General features: G+C 45.4%; 2 protein-coding genes across 3 annotated transcripts; one reads left to right on the top strand and one right to left on the bottom strand.

Moving 5' to 3' along the window:
* Window positions 1–502: 502 nt before the first annotated feature.
* LOC120041292 (lysosome-associated membrane glycoprotein 1-like) lies at window positions 503–13,950 on the top strand. Its single transcript, XM_038986229.1, has 9 exons — window positions 503–800; window positions 5,181–5,299; window positions 5,467–5,683; window positions 5,814–5,975; window positions 8,568–8,776; window positions 9,687–9,812; window positions 10,052–10,118; window positions 10,460–10,627; window positions 12,746–13,950. Exons 1-9 carry the CDS (start codon window positions 749–751, stop codon window positions 12,883–12,885), a joined length of 1,260 nt encoding a protein of 419 aa, XP_038842157.1. The 5' UTR covers window positions 503–748; the 3' UTR covers window positions 12,886–13,950.
* A 299-nt stretch (window positions 13,951–14,249) lies between these two features.
* LOC120041300 (growth hormone-regulated TBC protein 1-A-like) lies at window positions 14,250–25,131 on the bottom strand. Of its 2 annotated transcripts, none has more exons than XM_038986238.1 (8): window positions 24,298–25,131; window positions 22,784–22,935; window positions 21,776–21,943; window positions 20,876–21,000; window positions 18,329–18,425; window positions 17,515–17,687; window positions 15,415–15,600; window positions 14,250–15,113 (listed from the first exon to the last, which is right to left on the bottom strand). In XM_038986238.1, exons 1-8 carry the CDS (start codon window positions 24,408–24,410, stop codon window positions 15,021–15,023), a joined length of 1,107 nt encoding a protein of 368 aa, XP_038842166.1. In that variant the 5' UTR covers window positions 24,411–25,131; the 3' UTR covers window positions 14,250–15,020. The 2 variants fall into 2 exon arrangements, with proteins under 2 accessions (XP_038842166.1, XP_038842167.1); XM_038986239.1 differs by having other exon boundaries at window positions 22,784–22,967; window positions 24,298–24,413.
* Between the last annotated feature and the right edge of the window lie 2,569 nt (window positions 25,132–27,700).

The raw sequence follows: 27,700 nt of genomic DNA, 5'->3' as shown, positions 1-27,700 counted from the left end.
TCCTCTTTACTATAAGACACTGACTACTGCTGTCTGCCTTTCCTCTTTACTATAAGACACTGGCTACTGCTGTCTGCCGTTCCTCTTTACTATAAGATATAAGACAATGGGCTTTATATATATCTCTCCACATAAATCACAGACAAGTTATAAAACATTAGCCACAATCCTTTATTTAACCAGACAGGTCACGTTGACATATTTTCCAAGTGAGCCACGACAGCAGTATACATAGTTAACGCAACATAAAACACATAAATCTAATAGATCATCAGTACTTGTTTTAGCTGACGTTTTCAAATATCCAGAACGAAATAACACATTCTATGATACAGTATTTTACAGTAGAAATCGGATTCTGATTTGAGCAGGGTTTGCCAGTAGTAGCAGAGTACTGAGTTGTGTCAGGGAGGGGAGGTGTCGGTCGCCATCGAGCTGTAATGTCGGGTGTCGCTGGCTGACTCACGTGACGGTGCTGGGTGGTTCTAAAGCTTGGTTCACGTGACTGGACGTTCCCTCCTCGTATTAAGGACATGAAAGGGAGCGATACTGTCCGACTTCTGCAACCTGCTCCGAAAACAGGACCACGAATATGAAAAAATATTAAATAACGGCCAAATAAAGGGGACAGAATAAGAGTTAAAGGAAGGTCGATCTTTACTTTTCGGGGCTGTTGTTGCACTGCCTGGACAGCTGCTTTGGACAAGCGGTTTGTGCTATCCATTAAACTGAACTCTGGACTTGAAACATGACTCGAACATGTCCATTCGTTGTCGGGATCGCCTGCTTTGCGATTCTTGGTAAGTGTTTACTATAGTGGTGGTCGATCGAGGACTGTTACTGAGACGGAGGGGGAAATGAAACGACGCCATAATCTCCGCTAGTGTTTTACTATCGTGTAGTATGGTGGCTTGTTAATTCGGCATAAGGAAGTTAGAAATACATATATACATCTATAGGAGCCTATAGCATAAAGAATATTCGTGTATTATGTTTTTGGATATACGTTATATTTATGGACGTTTCAGTGTTACGTGTTATTTTTTTTCTCTCTGTCGTATTTGTACACAACATGTTGATTTCGTCATGTTGTCTAGGACATGTTGTGTGACAGACGGTAGAAGGTCAAGTGAATCAAATGGGAACAGACAAACGGGCAGTTTGTTTTCCTAAAATCAACAGCGCGTTCTGTCTCTCTGTCAACCCATTGTTCCGGGAACGCTTCACGTGACCGTAGAGGTGCTTTGTGTGTTGAAACACTGGATTCTCTATGACCGACCATTAGCTGGCCGGTGGCCGCGCATACTGAGTGACACGAACACACAGATGTGTTGTCACAGCACTGTCAAGTCAACCGACTATAAGCTATAGGCCTCATGTAGTTGTGGTTAGGATTTGTTTCTACTGTTTTGTGGACAGTTTGTGTGCTGTGCTGCTATTCATGGGCCAGGTCACAGGTTCATTGACATTTGAAACATTGTCCCTTGCCTTTATTTTGTATTTAATATTGATAAGATCCAGGCCTACATAAGAAAGGGAATCGGGTTGGTAAGGTGTGTGTGGTAGTCAACCTGTGATTACAGTGTTGAGTCACATGTCTTCTCTCTACTGCTGTGGAAACAGTGTTATAGTGTGGTTGCTCTTTGTTTCAGTGTTGTCTGTTTTGCTATCTCTTTCTGTGTGTGTGTGTGTTATGGAGGATGTGAGGCAGGCAGGGTCATGTTCAACTACTGGAGTAAAACTCCCTGAGTCATCATCACACTGGTGCATGATGGAAGCACAGCAGGGCCTGTTGCTCTCTGCTCTCAACCAGGACAGATAGTTAATGGACCCAATAACCCAGTAAATTCAGTTTTCCTGGGACCCAAGCTTAGGAAAATATGCAACTATACATAAATAGGCTTTTTGATAGTGAAACCCTAAGTAACAGTACAGATGAAAAATTATCAGGCCTACGGTACATCTTACTGTAAAAATGATCAGACCTACGGTACATCTTACTGTAAAAGTGATCAGGCCTACGGTACATCTCACTGTAGAAATTATTGTTGAAAGTAAGTCTAGGTTGGAACTGTTGCTGTTAAAATACAAGTCATTTTTTATTCTGAACTGGAATAAACTGATTGATCACATCACACAGATTTAGACCAGAAAACACACACACAGTCCTTTTCTGGTCTATATCTGTGTGATGTGATCAATCGGTTTATTCCAGTTCAGAATATAAAATATGTATTTAACAGCAGCAGGTCTATTCTGGGCTCTGTTTTAGACAGTGTAACACTGAGGTCATTCTCAGCCTTGACTTTTTCTGGACTTGTTTTTTAAGTAATCCAGAGTTGAGAACCCTGACTCACATCGGTACGTGGTGCCAAACAGGACCAGAACATCTACTGCTATCTCAGTCAGGCAGGAGACCACTTCCTGCTGTAGATGAGCAACCCAGAACTGTGTGGGTTTGCCTCAAACAACATCTTGCTTCAATCAGTTTATTCCAGTAAAGAATAAAAATGATGACTAGTCTTTTAACAGCAACAGTTCCAACCTTAACTAGTTTTCAACAATCATTTCTACAGTAAGATGTACTGTAAGATTAAACATGTATTGTAAATGTTTATCAGCACAGCATTATGACAGTATTTTCTGAACTGCAGAGGGGGTTCTTGCTATTATTTTGTAGGTTTCCTATACCATTATCTTCTGTAGAATGCATTGATCATTTTCATCTTCATCTGTACTGTTACTACGGCTGCACTATCAGTAGCTAACTTGCTTTGGCGAATGTTAGCTATTAGCTGTGTACAAGGCCAGGGGATTGTTTGAAAGAGAAACTCACATCTACTACTATAAGAGTTAGTTAGTACTCCCTTATTTCTGCTTATCATCACCTGTTATAAAATGACAATGCCTTGCTAGCTGACTTACTTTTCCACTGTCGAAGTGATGTTTCCTGAAGCATTCCGCCCTGTTCTGAAAGAACTTCCTGGGTTTACCGTAATGCTGTGGATGTTTGGTCAGGACATGTCGGTTCATTAATTTGTTCCTTATGCGAGACTCATTACTAAGCACTTCCACACACAAAAGACATTGTTGGTGCTCCTCGTTATACGTTTGTATGAAAGAGAGAGAAACTCATCGCTGTATATGCGTTTCATGACAATTGAGCTCAGTCAGAACTTGTTGTGGCTAGCATGAGTCTATTTGATGACAGCGGCGAGTGAGAATAACAAGTCATTGGCTGACAGCGCATCATCTGCTGCTGAACGACAGCTCTGCATCGTGAGGGTCGCGGAGTGATCTTCAAGAAAACTGCAACCAGGGCCTATAGGGGATAGTGCACTACTTTTGACCAGGACCTATAGGGGATAGTGCACTACTTTTGACCAGGGCCTATAGGGGATAGTGCACTACTTTTGACCAGGGCCTATAGGGGATAGTGCACTACTTTTGACCAGGGCCTATAGGGGATAGTGCACTACCTTTAACCAGGGCCTATAGGGCTGCTCAAAAATAGTCCTGGTCAAAAGTAGTGCACTATATAGGGAATAGGGTGTAATTTAGAATGCACTCTTAGTTTATCTGACATTCATTCTGTCTGAACACTAGGGCTGGATTTGGATGAACTGATCCTCTGAGGAGAGAAAGGAAGCCAGTCTACACTATTGAGACACGCCCTCTGGTCAGGCACTCCTTAGCCACACACTAATAACCTGACCTTTAACAGTATGTCCCTAGACACATATTTAACCCCTCGACCTCTGTGTCTGTTGTGGTAGCCAGCAGGTGTAAATCAGTCTGAATAGTGCACTATATAGGGTGTGCCATTTTGAAACATAGCAGGTATTAATAGTCTGTCGTAGGCTGTGTGTGCCGACTAGAGGGTTGGTAATAAAGGGTTTGGTAATTGTACATGCGAAGGAGGTGGGAGGGACCTGCCAGTTTTACATCTGTACTGTCATTACATCATCACGGGAAACATTCTAGAACTCCTCCCATGCTTGGAACTGAACTGCTAGAACTTATTCTGGTCGTACGTACAGGTGGGGATGCTTCTCAGCTGTAGACGTGAGGGTTCTGGATTATGTTGTAGACGTGTGTTCAGGCTGTGAAATCACTTATCTGTCTATCTGGATTGATATGTGACCTGAGTCCCTGTCTCAACTCTAGATTGATATGTGACCTGAGTCCCTGTCTCAACTCTAGATTGATATGTGACCTGAGTCCCTGTCTCAACTCTAGATTGATATGTGACCTGAGTCCCTGTCTCAACTCTAGATTGATATGTGGGGCGGCAGGGTAGCCTAGTGGTTAGAGCGTTGGACTAGTAACCGAAAGGTTGCAAGTTCAAATCCCCGAGCTGACAAGGTACAAATCTGTCGTTCTGCCCCTGAACAGGCAGTTAACCCACTGTTCCTAGGCCGTCATTGAAAAATAAGAATTTGTTCTTAACTGACTTGCCTAGTTAAATATAAAAAAAAAAGGTAAATTTGTAAGTCGCTCTGGATAAGAGCGTCTGCTAAATGACTTAAATGTAAATGTAATATGTGACCTGAGTCCCTGTCTGAACTCTAGATTGATATGTGACCTGAGTCTCTGTCTCAACTCTAGATTGATATGTGACCTGAGTCTCTGTCTCAACTCTAGATTGATATGTGACCTGAGTCCCTGTCTCAACTCTAGATTGATATGTGACCTGAGTCCCTGTCTCAACTCTAGATTGATATGGGACCTGAGTCCCTGTCTCAACTCTAGCCCTCTACTACCCTCTGCTGGTCATTGCTTAGTACTGATATGTTTCCCTGCACTGGATGGAGTTTGCTTGTTGTTGTCTCTCAGGTTGTACAGCAGCTGTGAGATGAGACTAGCACCACAGAATTTCTAAACCAAGAGGCGCAAGACTGCTTACGATGTGCGTCACACAGGAATGCTTGCGAAACAGACCAGGCCGAGGTTTGGGGTTTGAGAAGTCAATAAGAGAAGTGAAGAATTCTTCCTTAGTAGTTGGTTTTCTCTAAATCTTGAGTCACAACCTAGATATCACTTATAAGCGTGATCGTGGATTTCTATTGGAGAAGCAATTTCTGCCTATCTTCATACTGTACTGTCTTTGATAATACTACTCAGGTTGTTGCTCAAGTGATGGTGCTGCTGATGGTGATGATGATGATGTCTCTCCCCAGGTTGTGTGACAGTAGTCCAGTCTCAGGTCACTCTGGAGGTGACAGAGGGAAACTCCACCTGTATAAAAGCTGAACTCTCCGCCTCCTTCTCCATCACCTATGACACCGCCAACGGCACGGTAAACTACATCCCCCACAATCCTCTCCGGCTTAGAGAAACACAGATTGTACTTTTGATAATGTCCTGAACATAAGTCTCTCTTCCCAGGACCACTGTGTGCATGAGTTTGGGCAAACGGTACTATCCTGAACATGTTTTAAATGTACAACTTCTTCTTCTCTCCAGCGTACGGTGATGGTGCCCCTCCCAGGGTCGGCGGTGGTGGGTGTGGCCAGCTCGTGTGGGGGTGACGGCCGCTCCCCCTGGCTCGTGGCGTTGTTCGGGGATGGCCACACCCTGGGCCTCAGCTTCTCATCCAATGACACTCTGTACAGCGTCGCTAACCTCACCCTGCAGTACAACCTCAGTGATGTCGCTACCTTCCCAGAGGCCAACGGCACCGGTTAGAAAGAGACAGACACACACACATATACACACACACACACACATACTAACACACTTTGCGCGTACACACACACGGAATGGATTATTATTTGATTTCTGACCAATGTGTCTTGTCTGTTTTTCTACAGATGTGGTAACTGTGGAGACGACCTCTGTAGGGATGGTTGCTAGGGTCAACACCACCTACAGATGTATCAGCGCCTCATCTGTCATAGTGGGAGGAGCCACCGTCACCTTCTCAAACGTCACGATGGAGGCCTACATGACAGGAGACGATCTGAGCCCCGACGGTACTGTCACCAACACCTGGGCTGAGCCCCCAATCCCACCCTCTTCCCTAGATAGTGCACTACTTTGGACCGGGGCTAATTTGGGACGCACTCTTATTGTTCACCACTGACCATCAACCATTAACAACTGTACACTGACCATCAACCATTAACAACTGTACACTGACCATCGACCATTAACAACTGTACACTGACCATTAACCATTAACAACTGTATACTGACCATAAACCATTAACAACTGTACACTGACCATCAACCATTAACAACTGTACACTGACCATCGACCATTAACAACTGTACACTGACCATCAACCATTAACAACTGTACACTGACCATCGACCATTAACAACTGTACACTGACCATCGACCATTAACAACTGTATACTGACCATTAACCATTAACAACTGTACACTGACCATCAACCATTAACAACTGTACACTGACCATCGACCATTAACAACTGTACACTGACTATCGACCATTAACAACTGTATACTGACCATCAACCATTAACAACTGTACACTGACCATCAACCATTAACAACTGTACACAGACCATCAACCATTAACAACTGTACACTGACTATCGACCATTAACAACTGTATACTGACCATAAACCATTAACAACTGTACACTGACCATCAACCATTAACAACTGTACACTGACCATCAACCATTAACAACTGTATACTGACCATCAACCATTAACAACTGTATACTGACCATCAACCATTAACAACTGTATACTGACCATCAACCATTAACAACTGTACACTGACCATCAACCATTAACAACTGTACACTGACCATCAACCATTAACAACTGTATACTGACCATCAACCATTAACAACTGTATACTGACCATCAACCATTAACAACTGTATACTGACCATCAACCATTAACAACTGTACACTGACCATCGACCATTAACAACTGTACACTGACCATTAACCATTAACAACTGTATACTGACCATCAACCATTAACAACTGTATACTGACCATCAACCATTAACAACTGTACACTGACCATCAACCATTAACAACTGTACACTGACCATCAACCATTAACAACTGTACACTGACCATCAACCATTAACAACTGTACACTGACCATCAACCATTAACAACTGTACACTGACCATCAACCATTAACAACTGTACGCTGACCATCAACCATTAACAACTGTACGCTGACCATCAACCATTAACAACTGTACACTGACCATCAACCATTAACAACTGTACACTGACCATCAACCATTAACAACTGTACACTGACCATCAACCATTAACAACTGTATACTGACCATCAACCATTAACAACTGTACACTGACCATTAACAACTGTACACTGACCATCAACCATTAACAACTGTACACTGACCATCAACCATTAACAACTGTACACTGACCATCAACCATTAACAACTGTACACTGACCATCAACCATTAACAACTGTACACTGACCATCAACCATTAACAACTGTACACTGACCATCAACCATTAACAACTGTACACTGACCATCAACCATTAACAACTGTACACTGACCATTAACAACTGTACACTGACCATCAACCATTAACAACTGTACACTGACCATCAACCATTAACAACTGTACACTGACCATCAACCATTAACAACTGTACACTGACCATTAACAACTGTACACTGACCATTAACAACTGTACACTGACCATCAACCATTAACAACTGTACACTGACCATCAACCATTAACAACTGTACACTGACCATTAACAACTGTACACTGACCATTAACAACTGTACACTGACCATTAACAACTGTACACTGACCATTAACAACTGTACACTGACCATCGACCATTAACAACTGTACACTGACCATCGACCATTAACAACTGTACACTGACCATCGACCATTAACAACTGTACACTGACCATCGACCATTAACAACTGTACACTGACCATCGACCATTAACAACTGTACACTGACCATCGACCATTAACAACTGTACACTGACCATCAACCATTAACAACTGTACACTGACCATCAACACTTTGGTTATTCCTTTACATGTTTGACTTTGACCACTTACCTTATGGTGTTTAAATGAACAGTATGAGGGTATTGACCCGTGTTGTGTTGTGTGATAGCTGGTCTGAACAGTATGAGGGTATTGACCCGTGTTGTGTGATAGCTGGTCTGAACAGTATGAGGGTATTGACCCGTGTTGTGTGATAGCTGGTCTGAACAGTATGAGGGTATTGACCCGTGTTGTGTTGTGTGATAGCTGGTCTGAACAGTATGAGGGTATTGACCCGTGTTGTGTGATAGCTGGTCTGAACAGTATGAGGGTATTGACCCGTGTTGTGTGATAGCTGGTCTGAACAGTATGAGGGTATTGACCCGTGTTGTGTGATAGCTGGTCTGAACAGTATGAGGGTATTGACCCGTGTTGTGTTGTGTGATAGCTGGTCTGAACAGTATGAGGGTATTGACCCGTGTTGTGTTGTGTGATAGCTGGTCTGAACAGTATGAGGGTATTGACCCGTGTTGTGTGATAGCTGGTCTGAACAGTCTGTTCTGTTCTTCCCAGAGAGTGTGTGTACTGCTGACCAGAGCTTCACCACAGCCCCGCCTCCACCCCCCTCCACCACCACAGCAGCCCCCGCCCCCGTCCCCACCCCCCCTGGAACCCCCAACCAGGGCAGCTACTCTGTCTCCAATAGCAACGGGACCGTCTGTCTGCTGGCCCGCATGGCACTGCAGCTCAACATCTCCCACTTCTCTGCCTCACAGAATAAGGTAACCCACACACACACTCATGTACACACACACACACACTCATGTACACACACACACACACACTCATGTACACACACTCATGTACACACACACACACACACACACACACACACACACACACACACACACAGACACACACACTCATGTACACACACACACACACACACACACACAGACACACACACTCATGTACACACACACACACACACACAGACACACACACTCATGTACACACACACACACACTCATGTACACACACACACAGACACACACACTCATGTACACACACACACACACACACACACACACACACACACACACACACACACACACACACACACATGTACACACACACACACACACACACAGACACACACACTCATGTACACACACACTCATGTACACACACACCCACACACACACACACACACACACACTCATGTACACACACACACACACACACACACACACACACACACACTCATGTACACACCCACACACACCCACACACACACACACACACACTCATGTACACACACACACACACACTCACACTCATGTACACACACTCATGTACACACACTCATGTACACACACTCATGTACACACACACACACACACACTCACACTCATACACTCATGTACACACACTCATGTACACACACACACACACACGTACACACACACACACACACACTCATGTACACATACACACACACACACTCATGTACACATACACACACACACTCATGTACGTATACACACACACACACACACACATGTACACATACACACACACACACACACACACACACACACACACACACACACACTCATGTACACGTGTGCACACACACACACATTGTCCCAGTAACACACCATAACCTGTCCCTCTCCTCCTCATTGACAGACTATCCAGGAAGTAGTAAACCTGCTGCCCAATCAGACGACCAGCTCAGGATCATGTGACCCCACCAGCGCCACCCTGGTGCTGACGCAGGGCAGTGCCACCAACCTCAGCTTCCTGTTTACTCTGGTGACATCATCACTCTACCGTTTACCTGTCTGTCAGTCTTTTACACTTTTGTCTGTCTGTCTGTCTGTCTGCCTCCCTGCCTGTCTGGTTATCAGTCTGTCTGTTTACCTATTTGTCTGTCTCCGTCTGTTTACCTGTCTGCCTGTCTGTCGGTCTCTTTACCTGTCTGCCTGACTGGTTATCAGTCTGTCTGTCAATTCTCTCTCCTCTGTGACTGATGTTCTTTCTTGTCTTTACAGAACACCACGTCTAACAGGTACCACCTGACTGGTCTGTCTGTGGTAGCAGCTTGGTCTGATATGACAGGTTAGTGTTTCCTCTGTTATCAATAGTGTCCATATAGACCTAACAGTAACAGTATGTTACACTGATGATCGGTCTCTTCAGGACTGAGATTATATATACTACCCCTCACCTTTACCACTTCTCTCTCTCTCTCTCTGTCTCTCTCTCTGTCTCTCTCTCTGTCTCTCTCTCTGTCTCTCTCTCTGTCTCTCTCTCTCTGTCTATCTCTCTGCTGGAGATTTACTGTTCCATAACAATGTCTGGATCTCTGTTCACCTCTACCTCTCTACACTTTCTCTCTCTCCCTCCGTCCTGTCTCTCCCTCCGTCCTGTCTCTCCCTCCGTCCTGTCTCTCCCTCCAGCCCCGTTCAACACCAGTAACAGTAGTCTGGACTACCTGCGTGGCTCCCTGGGGCGTAGCTACATGTGTATTTCAGAGCAGACTCTGGCTGTAGACCAGAACTTCTCCCTCAACACCTTCCAGCTGCAGGTCCAGCCCTTCGGCATCACCAGAGGACAGTTCACACAAGGTACTGGACACGATCTAATCTAGTGTTCTCTCTCTCTACCCTTTCATATGATCTATCCATCTCTCCTCTCTCTCTCTCTACCCTTTCATATGATCTATCCATCTCTCCTCTCTCTCTCTACCCTTTCATATGATCTATACATCTCTCCTCTCTCTCTCTACCCTTTCATATGATCTATACATCTCTCCTCTCTCTCTACCCTTTCATATGATCTATACATCTCTCCTCTCTCTCTCTACCCTTTCATATGATCTATCCATCTCTCCTCTCTCTCTACCCTTTCATATGATCTATACATCTCTCCTCTCTCTCTCTCTACCCTTTCATATGATCTATACATCTCTCCTCTCTCTCTCTCTACCCTTTCATATGATCTATACATCTCTCCTCTCTCTCTCTCTACCCTTTCATATGATCTTTTCATCTCTCCTCTCTCTCTCTCTCTCTACCCTTTCATATGATCTTTTCATCTCTCCTCTCTCTCTCTCTCTCTACCCTTTCATATGATCTTTTCATCTCTCCTCTCTCTCTCTCTCTCTACCCTTTCATATGATCTTTTCATCTCTCCTCTCTCTCTCTCTCTCTCTACCCTTTCATATGATCTATACATCTCTCCTCTCTCTCTCTCTCTCTACCCTTTCATATGATCTATACATCTCTCCTCTCTCTCTCTCTCTCTCTACCCTTTCATATGATCTATACATCTCTCCTCTCTCTCTCTCTCTCTACCCTTTCATATGATCTATACATCTCTCCTCTCTCTCTCTACCCTTTCATATGATCTATACATCTCTCCTCTCTCTCTCTACCCTTTCATATGATCTATACATCTCTCCTCTCTCTCTCTACCCTTTCATATGATCTATACATCTCTCCTCTCTCTCTCTCTCTACCCTTTCATATGATCTATACATCTCTCCTCTCTCTCTCTCTCTCTCTCTACCCTTTCATATGATCTATACATCTCTCCTCTCTCTCTCTCTCTCTCTCTACCCTTTCATATGATCTATACATCTCTCCTCTCTCTCTCTCTCTCTCTCTACCCTTTCATATGATCTATACATCTCTCCTCTCTCTCTCTCTCTCTCTCTCTCTACCCTTTCATATGATCTATACATCTCTCCTCTCTCTCTCTCTCTCTCTCTCTCTACCCTTTCATATGATCTATACATCTCTCCTCTCTCTCTCTCTCTCTCTCTCTCTCTACCCTTTCATATGATCTCTCCATCTCTCCTCTCTCTCTCTCTCTCTCTCTCTCTACCCTTTCATATGATCTCTCCTCTCTCTCTCTCTCTCTCTACCCTTTCATATGATCTATACATCTCTCCTCTCTCTCTCTCTCTCTCTACCCTTTCATATGATCTATACATCTCTCCTCTCTCTCTCTCTACCCTTTCATATGATCTATACATCTCTCCTCTCTCTCTCTCTCTCTCTCTACCCTTTCATATGATCTCTCCATCTCTCCTCTCTCTCTCTCTCTCTCTCTCTCTACCCTTTCATATGATCTCTCCATCTCTCCTCTCTCTCTCTACCCTTTCATATGATCTCTCCTCTCTCTCTCTCTCTCTCTCTCTCTACCCTTTCATATGATCTATACATCTCTCCTCTCTCTCTCTCTCTCTCTCTCTCTACCCTTTCATATGATCTATACATCTCTCCTCTCTCTCTCTCTCTCTACCCTTTCATATGATCTATACATCTCTTCTCTCTCTCTCTCTCTCTCTCTACCCTTTCATATGATCTATACATCTCTCCTCTCTCTCTCTCTCTCTCTCTACCCTTTCATATGATCTATACATCTCTCCTCTCTCTCTCTCTCTACCCTTTCATATGATCTATACATCTCTCCTCTCTCTCTCTCTCTACCCTTTCATATGATCTATACATCTCTCCTCTCTCTCTCTCTCTACCCTTTCATATGATCTATACATCTCTCCTCTCTCTCTCTCTCTACCCTTTCATATGATCTATACATCTCTCCTCTCTCTACACTTTGTCATTGTGTTCTATGGTTGTCCTTGATTAGAAGTTCTCTATTTGTATCAATGACCTTTACATAATTTTTTCTGTTTGTGTTTCTCTCTCCCTCCACATCCCTCCTCTCCCTCCCTCTAGCGGATGAGTGCCAGTTGGATCAGGACAACATGTTGATTCCCATCGTCGTGGGAGCCGCTCTGGCCGGCCTGGTTCTCATCGTTCTCATCGCTTACCTCATCGGCAGGAAGAAGAGCCATGCTGGATACCAGACTATCTGAGAACACTGACACACAACCTGTGTGTATCAAACGCCACCCTATTCCCTATGTAGTGCACTACTTTTGACCAGAGGTCTATGGGGTAGTGCACTACTTTTGACCAGAGGTCTATGTGGATTCTGGTCAAACTTAGTGCACAATATAGGGAGTCTTTTCAGACAAGACTGCAGAGAGACGGACGCTCCAACTGGACCATGTACAAACCAAGCCCTCTCTGCTGTGTGTGTGTGTGTGTGTGTGTGTGTGTGTGTGTGTGTGTGTGTGTGTGTGTGTGTGTGTGTGTGTGTGTGTGTGTGTGTGTGTGTGTGTGTGTGTGTGTGTGTGTGTCCTCTATATATTGTTATTCACAGCAGCTCATCCTCTGCTACCTACTAACAGACTACTGCCTGGTCAAACCTACCATCCCCCTCGTCTCTAGCCCATCTCTACTGCAGCTGGCTCAGTATACCTTTTTAGTTCTGATATCATTTCATGTTTGACTTGGGTGGATTCTCGCTTTAATAGGAATTGAAAGATTTTTTTTTTTTTTTTGCAGTTTTTGTGTAAATTTAAACTGATATTAAATGATATAGTATTCAACTCTTATGGAAGAGTGGGTCTTTCCTAGAACCACGTTTTGTGATGGACTCAACAAGCTTCCCTTCCTTCCTCATCTCCTTTCCTTCAGGACCACCATCTTTTCTATGACATCACCTAGGGAGGTCCGAAGACTCCTGTGGGGGAAAAAAAGGGAAACTTGAATGTCGAACAACTCCTCTGGTCAGAAATACTGACCGGATTATCTTGTAGGTCACAAGAACATTTGACAGGCCTTGTGGTGGTGGTGGGAGTTGTGTTTACTGCATTTCAAAACAAAGGCTTGTGGACGACGTTAGACTGAGGAACAAGGTTAAGGTTGTTACATGATGGATGTGTTGAACTGGTGTGAAATATAGTTCAACTCCTCCCATGAGATTGTGTTGATATCGATTGTAGCTAGTTAATCTTTTTATTTTTGTAGAGAATGCTTTGATCATTTTTCTATTATGCATCTTGCTAAGGTCAATAAAAGACATTTGAAACTTTCTTCTGCTTCCTGAGTTGAGAATAGATGGGGTTTGTAGTTCCCAGCACTAGAGATTACAGGGACTACAAAAGTATCAGAAAGAACAGACGGGGGGGGTCATGTCACATGATTGTGAAGGAGGAAAGAGTCAGTAGTTTATTTAATAGTGTCTGGTGTACAAAGAATCAGGCTCGTTTATAGTGCACTACAACGGACACTCGTTCATGTACGACAACGGACCATATGCTTCAAGTCTACTTCCCAACGTCATCAGTGATCTCATCACTCAGGAGAAAAGTGCAGAGTCATAGAATCCAAATCTTGTTCTTAAATAAATGTTTATTCCAGTTAAGATGAGCTTCAGTCAGCAACATGAATCTCACACGAGTTACATCTCAATTGGCACCCTATTCCCTATATATAGTGCACTACTTTTGTAGGACAAAATGGGATCCTCAGTTAGCAGAGTTAAGACATTACACTCCATCTATCTAGCTACATGTGTACATTCAGGTCTACATGAACCAATACGTCCAGGGCTGGTTAACACCAATGCTGGACTAAACCTCATGTTGGATTCCTGCATCTGTGCAGCCGCCATTTGATGAATGACACCCAGCGACGTCACTCATTAGTTCGACATCAGTCTGGTAACCTCACCGAGTCCACTGCTGTCCGCGCGTCTCGGCCAATCACCTTATTACCAAACCACACCACATTTGAGCGTATTCCATGTTTTCAAGTCCATTCACTAAATATATTTATTTCATGTGACTTTCATACAGTAATGATAATAGTGTAATAGCCAGAAGGTTTCAATGGCGTCTTTGTTGTTAATTATTGTGATGGGCTCATGTTTAACCAGTACAGCATACCCCCACAGGATAGTTACTAATTAATTTGTCGGTACTCGTAACACCTTCTTTTCACCCCTAGTAGTCTACATACATGGTAGTCATGCTAAAGAGTACAAAACAGTCTAGGGTACTGTCCCAACAGTGAGGGATAGGATCCGAGGAGACCATTAAGGAGTGTTGGGACCCAGCCCGGAATGTGCAGTGTGTTTGATTGACAGGTCAGGAGGATGGGGTCAGGACTCCTCAGCGATGATGCGTGCTCGACACGTCTCCCGGAGCTTGGTGATTGTTGCCATGGAGAGGCTTCCGGGTTCCGTGAAGATTTTCTAGGAAAGCGGAAAGACAAAGGATTACAGAGGGATGAACAGAGATCATTATGGTGTACACACACACAGTCTTGTACAGCTAACCTTGTGGGGACACACAATTTAGTCCCACTCAAAATCCTATTTTCCCTAACTGTAACCCGTACTCTTACACAAATATCTAATTCTAACCTTAACCCTAAACCCCCTAGAAATAGCATTTCACCTCGTGGGGACCAACAAAATGTCCACTTTTTGTTTCTTTGCTAATAGTTAAAACACATCCACACACACGTTCATTTCAGTGTGTGTGTGTGTATACCTGCATGAAGGTGTGGCAGTCCTCTACATAGGGGCCTCTGGTCATGTGTTTGAAGCTGTCACAGACGTCAGGCAGGGAACCGGCCTGTTGGACCTCAGCCTGCTGGTTCCTTATCAACGTCAGAGCCACACGGAACAGTATCTTAGAACCCTCGTAGAACAGACAGTCCCAGATACGCAGAACCGTCTAAGGACGAGAACCAAGGAGAGAGACGAGAGTCAGGTTTAATGGGCCGCAGGACAGTCAGGCTTAATGGGCCGCAGGACAGTCAGGCTTAATGGGCAGCAGGACAGTCAGGCTTAATGGGCAGCAGGACAGTCAGGCTTAATGGGCCGCAGGACAGTCAGGCTTAATGGGCCGCAGGACAGTCAGGTTTAATGGGCCGCAGGACAGTCAGGTTTAATGGGCAGCAGGACAGTCAGGCTTAATGGGCAGCAGGACAGTCAGGCTTAATGGGCAGCAGGACAGTCAGGCTTAATGGGCCGCAGGACAGTCAGGCTTAATGGGCCGCAGGACAGTCAGGCTTAATGGGCAGCAGGACAGTCAGGCTTAATGGGCAGCAGGACAGTCAGGCTTAATGGGCAGCAGGACAGTCAGGCTTAATGGGCAGCAGGACAGTCAGGCTTAATGGGCAGCAGGACAGTCAGGCTTAATGGGCCGCAGGACAGTCAGGCTTAATGGGCCGCAGGACAGTCAGGCTTAATGGGCCGCAGGACAGTCAGGCTTAATGGGCAGCAGGACAGTCAGGCTTAATGGGCAGCAGGACAGTCGGGCTTAATGGGCAGCAGGACAGTCGGGCTTAATGGGCCGCAGGACAGTCGGGCTTAATGGGCCGCAGGACAGTCAGGCTTAATGGGCAGCAGGACAGTCAGGCTTAATGGGCAGCAGGACAGTCAGGCTTAATGGGCCGCAGGACAGTCAGGCTTAATGGGCCGCAGGACAGTCAGGCTTAATGGGCCGCAGGACAGTCAGGCTTAATGGGCCGCAGGACAGTCAGGCTTAATGGGCAGCAGGACAGTCAGGTTTAATGGGCAGCAGGACAGTCAGGTTTAATGGGCAGCAGGACAGTCAGGTTTAATGTTGTGGGGCTGAGTACCCATTCTGCCCTGTAAACCTGATTCAGTCCTGTTGTGGGGCTGAGTTCCCATTCTGCCCTGTAAACCTGATTCAGTCCTGTTGTGGGGCTGAGTTCCCATTCTGCCCTGTAAACCTGATTCAGTCCTGTTGTGGGGCTGAGTTCCCATTCTGCCCTGTAAACCTGATTCAATCCTGTTGTGGGGCTGAGTTCCCATTCTGCCCTGTAAACCTGATTCAGTCCTGTTGTGGGGCTGAGTTCCCATTCTGCCCTGTAAACCTGATTCAGTCCTGTTGTGGGGCTGAGTTCCCATTCTGCCCTGTAAACCTGATTCAGTCCTGTTGTGGGGCTGAGTTCCCATTCTGCCCTGTAAACCTGATTCAGTCCTGTTGTGGGGCTGAGTTCCCATTCTGCCCTGTAAACCTGATTCAATCCTGTTGTGGGGCTGAGTTCCCATTCTGCCCTGTAAACCTGATTCAGTCCTGTTGTGGGGCTGAGTTCCCATTCTGCCCTGTAAACCTGATTCAGTCCTGTTGTGGGGCTGAGTTCCCATTCTGCCCTGTAAACCTGATTCAATCCTGTTGTGGGGCTGAGTACCCATTCTGCCCTATAAACCTGATTCAGTCCTGTTGTGGGGCTGAGTTCCCATTCTGCCCTGTAAACCTGATTCAGTCCTGTTGTGGGGCTGAGTTCCCATTCTGCCCTGTAAACCTGGTTCAGTCCTGTTGTGGGGCTGAGTTCCCATTCTGCCCTGTAAACCTGATTCAGTCCTGTTGTGGGGCCGTGCCCCATTCTGCCCTATAAACCTGATTCAGTCCTGTGGTGGGGCTGAGTCTCTGATAAAGCTCAGCACTGATAAAACATGAATAGCCCTTCTACAACAGATCACTGACCCAAACCTGACTGGGTGTTTACATGTTCAATAGTTACATCAACTTAGTATTAGTACTCAAACAACAACAAAGATTTGGCCAAAGTTCTCTCCTTGCTTTTCAACCCCCTAGTCCCCCGTCCCCCCCCCTCACCTCTACAGGCAGGACGTCTATGTAGAGACAGATGAACCACCTGGAGACCACCAGGGTCCACATGACGTTGTGTTGCCCCATGGCCTGCCACACAACTGGGGCTTTGGTCCTCACAAGCTCCCCTAAAACCTCCTGGTCCATCTTCAGACCCAGCATGGCCGGGGAGTAGTAGTCTGGACAGGAGACAGACAACTTAGTATCAACACTCCCTTTCATTACACTGTTGGTTTTTTACTGTCGTCAAGGGACAGTACACACACACCTCAAAGATATGAGCCCTGAACACAGTGACGAATGTGATCTCAGATCAAATCCACCTGTTTGTCAGAGTGGAGCCTGACTATGCCAGAACAGGAAGTGAGGTAGGTCTCCCGGGTGGCGCAGTGGTCTAGGGGCACTGCATCGCAGTGCTAGCTGCGCCACCAGAGTCTCTGGGTTCGCGCCCAGGCTCTGTCGCAGCCGGCCGCAACCGGGAGGTCCGTGGGGCGACGCACAATTGGCATAGCGTCGTCCGGGTTAGGGAGGGTTTGGCCGGTAGGGATATCCTTGTCTCGGTATGTAAAAAAAAAAAAAATTCATAAAATTTATGCACTCTACTGTAAGTCGCTCTGGATAAGAGCGTCTGCTAAATGACTAAAATGTAAATGTAAATGTAGTGAGCTGGGGCGTGATGTAATTTCCTGTGTGACATCATAGGATTACCCCCTCCCTCCCCTCCGTGTGACATGGGTCTTAAGGAGGCTCAAGACCATGTGACCTCCGCTGGGTTATACATAGACCCACGGCAGGGAGAGAGCTGCTGTACCTCACACACCTGGTAGTATCCTGCCTAGTAGAGCGTCCATCAGCCAGAATGATTTCTCCTCATCTTTAGTGATGATGATGAGGTACCCAGCGATGAAGTTCATGCCCTGAAAACAAGACAGTTATTAGATACATATGAATATTACATTTCAGCCACAATAAATTGCTAATAGTTTTGCAACAGTGTTTTCAAGATGTTGTTGTCTGTAGGTTGTAGACATCCTCTCCTTGACAGCTTAGTGAGGGGCACAACCCATTCTAATACTACAGCCCTCTCTCTCTCCCTTTGCCTGGCCAATACATTCTAATTCAACAGCCCTCTCTCTCTCCCTTTGCCTGGCCAACCCATTCTAATTCAACAGCCCTCTCTCTCCCTCTCCCTTTGCCTGGCCAACCCATTCTAATTCAACAGCCCTCTCTCTCTCTCTCCCTTTGCCTGGCCAATACATTCTAATTCAACAGCCCTCTCTCTCCCTCTCCCTTTGCCTGGCCAACCCATTCTAATTCAACAGCCCTCTCTCTCTCCCTCTCCCTTTGCCTGGCCAACCCATTCTAATTCAACAGCCCTCTCTCTCCCTCTCCCTTTGCCTGGCCAATACATTCTAATTCAACAGCCCTCTCTCTCTCTCTCTCTCTCTCTCTCTCCCTTTGCCTGGCCAATACATTCTAATTCAACAGCCCTCTCTCTCCCTCTCCCTTTGCCTGGCCAATACATTCTAATTCAACAGCCCTCTCTCTCTCTCTCTCTCTCCCTTTGCCTGGCCAATACATTCTAATTCAACAGCACTCTCTCTCTCTCCCTCTCCCTTTGCCTGGCCAACCCATTCTAATTCAACAGCCCTCTCTCTCCCTCTCCCTTTGCCTGGCCAATACATTCTAATTCAACAGCCCTCTCTCTCTCTCTCTCTCCCTTTGCCTGGCCAACCCATTCTAATTCAACAGCCCTCTCTCTCTCTCCCTCTCCCTTTGCCTGGCCAATACATTCTAATTCAACAGCCCTCTCTCTCCCTCTCCCTTTGCCTGACCGATACATTCTAATTCAACAGCCCTCTCTCCCTTTGCCTGACCGATACATTCTAATTCAACAGCCCTCTCTCCCTTTGCCTGCTAATACAGCCTGTTGCTAAGAGGGAGAGAGAACAGGTCTGTGTTCTGGTGAATGAGTTCAAAGAGAGGGAGAGATGAAAAGGTGGACAGAGATACACTAAGCGTCCCAAATGGCACCCTATTCCCTATATAGTGCACTACTTTTGACCAGGACCCATGGTAAAAATACATAGTCTCTAGTAAGTAACTATTGGAAATGATGTGATTAAATGTGTCTTTGATAGTCAAAAAGACAGACTAATAAACAGAAAAGCTGACAATACGAGAGGCAGACAGAGAGGACTGACTGTACACACACCAAACCTTCATCCATAATGCTGCTTCTTTGCATTGCAAAATACTGAAAATCTCCCTATCAAATCACACACAACCACACAGTAGCCTTGTCTATTCGACATGCCATTCCAACTATAGAATTCCCATTTAGGAACAAAAGCTGATTGAACGATCGAGGAAGGGTTGAGATTCCTGAAAAGGCTAGCAGGTAATGCCTGGACCAGCCACAGGGGGCACTGTGAACACGGTGCAGTAGCAGTGAGGGCTGAGAAACAATGGAACAGTGTTTCCCAACTCCAGTCTTCCAGGACCCCCTGATCCAACTCAATCAGGTGTGCTGGTCCGGGGCTACAACAATAAGGTGTACTGTTGGGGGTACTGGAGTTGGGAACCACTGGAGTAGAGTACTGGAGGACTGGAGTTGGGAACCACTGGAGTAGAGTACTGGAGGACTGGAGTTGGGAACCACTGGAGTAGAGGACTGGAGTTGGGAACCACTGGAGTAGAGGACTGGAGTTGGGAACCACTGGCGTAGAGGACTGGAGTTGGGAACCACTGGAGTAGAGGACTGGAGTTGGGAACCACTGTAATAGAGTACTGGAGGACTGGAGTTGGGAACCACTGGAGTGGAGGACTGGAGTTGGGAACCACTGGAGTAGAGGACTGGAGTTGGGAACCACTGGAGTAGAGGACTGGAGTTGGGAACCACTGGAGTAGAGGACTGGAGTTGGGAACCACTGGAGTAGAGGACTGGAGTTGGGAACCACTGGAGTAGAGGACTGGAGGACTGGAGTTGGGAACCACTGGAGTAGAGGACTGGAGTTGGGAACCACTGGAGTAGAGCGGTAAAAGGTGACTGAGCCTATAAAGTGGAATCTGAGGCTGCCTGTGGGCTCTGGTCTAAAGTAGTGCACTATATAGGGTATAGGGCCCTGGTCTAAAGTAGTGCACTATATAAGGGATAGGGCCCTGGTCTAAAGTAGTGCACTATATAGGGGATAGGGCCCTGGTCTAAAGTAGTGCACTATATAGGGGATAGGGCCCTGGTCTAAAGTAGTGCACTATATAGGGGATAGGGCCCTGGTCTAAAGTAGTGCACTATATAGGGGAATAGGGTGCCATTTGGGATGCAGATGCAGCCAAAGAACCAGCAGGTGTAACAGGGTAAACGTACTTGACAGTAGCCCACAGCTGGGTTGTGGTGTCCGTACGCTAGCAGCACGTTGTACAGGGTTTTCTGGAGACATGGGTTCGACGTCTTGCGGAACTGGACGTTGTCAGGAAATGTTCTGTTCAGGTCTGCCAGGGAGGGAGGGATGGAGGTGGTTAATCACTACTAAATCACCACCAAAATTAACCTGCTGCCAACTCCACAAACATCCCGAACCCTTTCAGCTATTTGTCAAAGCCGAGTACATACAGAGAGAAATATCTCAGAGCTCAAGCTCCCGTGTTCAGGTAGATATCAGCTAACCCACGATGATCTATATCAGCTAACCCACGATGAGGTATATCAGCTAACCCACGATGATCTATATCAGCTAACCCACGATGAGGTATATCAGCTAACCCACGATGAGGTATATCAGCTAACCCACGATGAGGTATATCAGCTAACCCACGATGAGGTATATCAGCTAACCCACGATGAGGTATATCAGCTAACCCACGATGAGGTATATCAGCTAACCCACGATGAGGTATATCAGCTAACCCACGATGAGGTATATCAGCTAACCCACGATGAGGTATATCAGCTAACCCACGATGAGGTATATCAGCTAACCCACGATGAGGTATATCAGCTAACCCACGATGAGGTATATCAGCTAACCCACGATGATCTATATCAGCTAACCCACGATGATCTATATCAGCTAACCCACGATGATCTATATCAGCTAACCCACGATGAGGTATATCAGCTAACCCACGATGATCTATATCAGCTAACCCACGATGATCTATATCAGCTAACCCACGATGATCTATATCAGCTAACCCACGATGATCTATATCAGCTAACCCACGATGATCTATATCAGCTAACCCATGATGATCTATATTAGCTAACCTGTGCGTATGGAGTCCACCAGCTTGGGGTCGTGCTGTTGCTTCGTAGTGTCCAGTAGAGAGTGATAGTAGCCTGGGTTCTTCTCCAGGTGCTCCTGGGCCCCGCTGGCTGACATCCAGATCAACCCTCGGTGCTCGTTGGGCACGCCCTTACGCACATACCGCTTCACTGTGGGAGTGCTTCATGAGTCAGTTATGCAACTTAAGTCTCTTTTTCACTCTCTCACACACACACACACACACACACACCCTAGAAGCAGCATGAACAAAAACACTGATTTGACATGAACACCTGCCAAACGTATAAGCTGGAAGTGGAAGCCTAAGTATTGTCCATTTGTTTACTCCAATTGGGGGGAGGGGTGGTAGGGTTAAGGGAAAATAATAAAAACATTTTCTTTTTTTAAATAACATATTTACAAATCAAAAATAATAAAATACAATACCAGTCAAAAGTTTGGACACACCTACTCATTCCAGGGTTTCTATTTATTTGTTTTACATTGTAGAATAATAGTGAAGACATCAAAACTATGAAATAACACATATGGAATCATGTCGTAACCCAAAGAAAGTGTCAAACAAATCAAAATATATTTTATATTTGAGATTCTTCAAAGTAGAAAAGTTGAATCTTTGCCTTGAGAACAGCATTGCACACTCTTGGCATTCTCTCAACCAGCCTGGTTAGAGAAGACAATGATTCTACTAGTCAAGACTCAATCTCACAGGCACAAACATGACTCGAGTTGGGCTACCACGGTAACCGTGAACATTTTTGTCTAATCTGTGATATTTTGGCTAAAAGACTTGGGATACAAAAACTCTAATTAAACAAAATACCACATTACTTCTTAGATGTATTGTTTTAGAAACATTACAATGCATGCTCATCTGTTTTTTTGTGTTTTGTTGGTGTCATTTTAGACGATTTTTTATTTATTGTCGCTGGTAAAAAAATATCTAAAAAGTTTATTTTATGCTCTGGCTCCGATGAAGTCCCACTCACCCTTGATGCTCTTCTCCAGCCGTCCCCGGCCCTGCAACAGCTTGGACCACCTGATGGACCTCCTGGTGAGCACGGCCAGGTACTCTGACATCAACTCCTCATACGACTCATAGTCAAAGTCCTCCAACCGCTCAAAGCCATACGGGTCCACACTGAAACAGAGTCACAGCCATACGGGTCCACACTGAAACAGAGTCACAGCCATACGGAGTCCACACTGAATCAGAGTCACAGCCATACGGAGTCCACACTGAAACAGTCACAGCCATACGGAGTCCACACTGAAACAGAGTCACAGCCATACGGGGTCCACACTGAAACAGAGTCACAGCCATACGGAGTCTAGCTAGCAGGAGTCAGAAACTAAGTCAATCTAAAGGGGATAGTGAGCGACGAGCGTAGTGAGACTGGTGAGTAGTAGTAGCATGTTTGGCAATCTGTTGTTTGCTATGGAATCCGGACAGACTGGTCCTTTATAAGACCAGACACATTCTCCATTCAGCAGGATTGTTTTTTCCAGAGGACTAGATTTAATAAGAGCTTAGAGCAATGACATCATGTGGATTAGTGACCTAATGGTATTTTCCCACTTGTAGCTGGGTGAATACTGAAAGGTGGTTGAGTAAGACCACACTATGGAAAGGAGGAGATGAAAGGAAGGAGGAGGAGAGGAAGAATGAGGAAAGGAGGAGAGGAAAAATGAGCCCTGAGAGACAACCAAGGTTATTATAGTAAACTAAATCATGAAAAAAAGTTTGACAAACTAAAAAACGATTATATTTTACTTCAAAACAAACGAGTATAAATAAAAAATATATTTTTTAAATCATGATGTGTGTTAACTAATAGAAATAAAAACGAATATAAAAACACTAAACTATAATAACCTTGGGGGCCACAATGTGTACCCTATCACGTAGAACGATACAACCTAAAGAAAACTTCAGTGAACTTCAACAAAGCGTTGCACTGAGAAGAAGTAAGTAGCCTAGGCCTAATGTTTTGGTTGGGAACTTTCCTAGCCTGCAATGTTCATCGATTGCACTGTGTTTCAATTTTCACAACAGCGGAGGACTCCTGTGCATAGCACAACACGTGTGACTAGCTACTAAAACGTGTGTAATCTCGATGGTGGGGGACGGGGTGTCGGGTGGAGGTTGTGAGGCAGTTTGGAATAGTGCACATGCCATTACGAAGGACTGAGTCCAACGGTCCTCGCATTCTCAACACATCCACTTAGCTTGCTAACTACTGTATGAGGTAGCTTTGCAAAACACAAGTACAACCAACACCTGCCATGGTTTGTCGTTAGCCAGATTGACTAGCTAGCGTTGGCCATTTTTTTTTACATAACTCTCCCTAAAAGTTGTTTTAACTTTTGTGTAACGCTAAGAACATTTAATTGCCAGGTGTATGGTGGTAGGGACGGGGGAAAAAATATGCGAAGCTTCGTAGCCAGCAACGTTAGTTTGTTAAATTGGCATGTAACTTTTGCTGGCTATAAGAGTGGCTACCTGTGCACTCTCTCTTTGGCGCTGCTGCCACTGGGAGGAGAGTTGATAGTTGAGTTCGGGCTCCGAAGTTGCGGCGAGCGAGCCCTGTTCGCTTTGTTGTTTTTCTTTTCCATGAGTGAACCCAAATATATTCCAAATATGCCGTGGAAATATGGCCTAAACGTTTGGTTAATTGCAGTAGGCTATTCTGTAGTCCAAAAGTTGAAACGATATCGCTGTTCTCTCCATGAAGCGAGTCCCACAACTGCAAATCCCAGGCGTGGACTCGGATGCCGATCAGGGACAGTCGAAGAGTCACTCGATGTCCCAGACAGTCAAACAACGGGGAGTTGTATTGACCGACCCGAGGCACAAGCTAATTTAGCTGGAAGATGAGAGTAAAGTGTCTCGATCTTTCATCCTATCTGGAAGAGAGAAACCCGTTTATGCACCTGGATGTTTTACTTTGGTGGCTGGAACTGGAGAACAATCGCAACCTGGTAACAACAATGTTAAACGCGATCGGCTGACTCCACAGCGTCTCGAAACATGGTCCATCATTAATAAATATATTGAAATGTCTATGAATCCGCCGGGTGGTTTCTTTCCATGTTTTCCAAGGTAGAACGCCTGACTGTGCGTGAGCTCCGCTTAGCCTCGGGGCACATGTCAATCAAGCATGAGCGGGAAATAGAACCGCCCTCTCATAAATATTCTAGGTACGCAACTCCAAAACGATCCGCGATGAAATAATTAACCTATTCAATTATATATAATCACATCTAATTTTCTTAAATTAATCTTCGTAATATACTTGGTTTACAAAATGTCCACAATGCCACGTCATGATAACGGAATGGGGAAACCCTTCTGATGATTACCTTTAGCCACTCCCCCTGACAGGTGATTTTTACAGTCGATGACGTCATGCATCACACATGCCATGACAAAATCCTTGTTAAAAAATCAATGTTAAATTTCTAAAATTAATATTTGAAGTAGCGACATCTTCAAATTAATATTAATCTAAGGACTTTAAGGACATATCCTCATACCCATTTCTTTCCAGAAACGAATGTGTGTCTTTGTGTGTGTATGCATGTGTGTTTGAGTTTAACCCATCAATAAAAGTGCACATCGACCATTTCTTAGCATAAAATAGTGTGTTTAGGGCTGTTTTTCCAACCGTCAGTAAAAGGCGACTGGTGTGAATAGTATGAGATAAGTGGGTTATTTCCCCAGGTTATAGTCCATGTCTGTAGCCAAAACACTGGCAGTGAGGGCACATTTACCGTATGGTGGTAGTAGAACATCTAGCTGGCACAAAAACAACCTGTGTGGGTGTATCTGGAACCTTGGAACATTCCAGAAGAAAATTAACCTTCTGGTGTCAACATTTGAACAAAGATTCTCTTGTAAACTTCATTGATACATGTAGTGGCCAAATATGTCCCTGATCTCTGAGATTATTCTAATGATATTAAATGAAATGTATGGTGCCTTAGTTCCGGTTTACTTGTGATAACGACAATAGTCACGAGCCTTAGGGAGAGTATAGATACGCCAAGGTCAGTAGAGATAACTCAAACAGGCTAATGAATGAGAGGTTGATTAGAAGGGAACAGTAAAACTGTTTCAGATTGATCACAACAACAACAATACAATAACTACAAGATAAGGGATTGAGCTTCTTTAATCTGATAAAGAGCAGAGGTTCATTTGACTCGGTTGTCATAGCTACAGTTTAAGTCCTGATATTATTGCTTCACATTGTTTTCCACGAAAATCCCATTCTAAAGATTAGGCTTAGTCAATGTTTAACACCGCTGTTCTGTTTGTCTTTCCACTGTTACAGTACGGACGACACACACACACGCACACACACACTACTCTACTTAGAGCATTACACAGCTTCTGAGTAATCACCACATGTAGAGCGTAGGCTGCTTCCTGCAACACCACAGCTTTCAGAGGACAGCAACACATGGGATAGCTAGCATGACCTTGAAGGTGTGTTGTGTTTCACTGTGAGGAGAGAGAAAGTTCAGAAAGCTTTTATCTTTCACAGACGGACGCATCACTGAAGTCAGAGTGAGTGAACGAGTGACTTAGAAATTAAAGGTATCTGTGAATCGGATGATTTTGGGTTTATAAATCAGTTTCGCTGAAGGGTCGCCGTAGTTTAACGTCCTGTACTTTGGTCTCTCCTGCTTTTCTGTCTGTAGTCTTTCTGGCTCTGCACCACTTGAACCACTCATAGTGATGACATCATCTTTGTGTGACATCTCAGCGCTACCCTGCCCCTCCCCCTCCTGACATGTCACCTCCCCACTTTGCAGTGCCATGGGGACATTTACTTCCTGTTTGGCTTCATGTGGGAGGGGCTCCTGGTTGGACGTTGTGGGCGCTGATGGCAGGAAGCAAAGGTCAAGATCAAGGGTTGTGGGGACAGAGGTCATGACATCAGGGGTCGTAGATTCAGAAGGTGGGGGTGAGAGGCTGGTGTTATGGGCCTGGCCCAGTTCCGATGGTTCTGATTCTGAGCCGTGGGCCCCCCTAGGGATGGGGTATCTGGGCTGGCCTCTCTGGGTGGACCGGGGTTGGGGTGGATCCATATACTGTTTTCTCCAGGGGTAGGAGAGATGTGAGCCTTCCAGGGTCCTGGTTTTGGACCCTAACCCTGAGTATTTCTGTGCTGGTGGATCCACAGAGGAAGCTAGGGCCCACACAGGAGGACAAGGGAGCAGCGTTGCCAGGTACCCAGACTGCAAGGCCTCTACCTCAGGCATCTCTACCTGGGGTGCTGGGGGAGACCACTGGACCACTGCAGCAGAGCAGAGCAGCTCTACCTGCACATAGCTGAGCTCCTGTACCTTTAATTCCTGATCTGAAACCTGTGCCTTGACCTCCTGACCTGTAACCTGTGCCTTGAACTCCTGACCTGTAACCTGTGCCTTGAACTCCTGACCTGTAACCTGTGCCTTGACCTCCTGACCTGAAACTTGATTCTCCTGATGTGAAGCCTGTACCACCACTTCCTGACCCACTGAAGCCTTAACTTCAATGTTTTCACTCTGAACCTTTAGCTCCTTGTCAACCTCTGAACCATGGCCTTCTAGTCTTTGACCTGAGCTAACAATCTGTTCTTGGTTCGTATCCTGAATCTCTACCTGTTGGTTCGTACCAAGAGTCTCTACCTGTTGGTTCATACCTAGAGTCTCTACCTGTTGGTTCATACCCAGAGTCTCTACCTGTTGGTTCGTACCTAGAGTCTCTACCTGTTGGTTCATACCCAGAGTCTCTACCTGTTGGTTCATACCTAGAGTCTCTACCTGTTGGTTCATACCCAGAGTCTCTACCTGTTGGTTCATACCCAGAGTCTCTACCTGTTGGTTAGCGCCCCAAACTTCTACCTCCTTAATTG

The sequence above is a fragment of the Salvelinus namaycush genome, unplaced genomic scaffold (assembly GCF_016432855.1).
Source record: "Salvelinus namaycush isolate Seneca unplaced genomic scaffold, SaNama_1.0 Scaffold431, whole genome shotgun sequence".
Taxonomy (NCBI): Eukaryota; Metazoa; Chordata; class Actinopteri; order Salmoniformes; family Salmonidae; genus Salvelinus; species Salvelinus namaycush.
The sequence above is the reverse complement of the archived record's forward strand: the minus strand, read 5'-3'. Positions and strand labels throughout refer to the sequence as shown.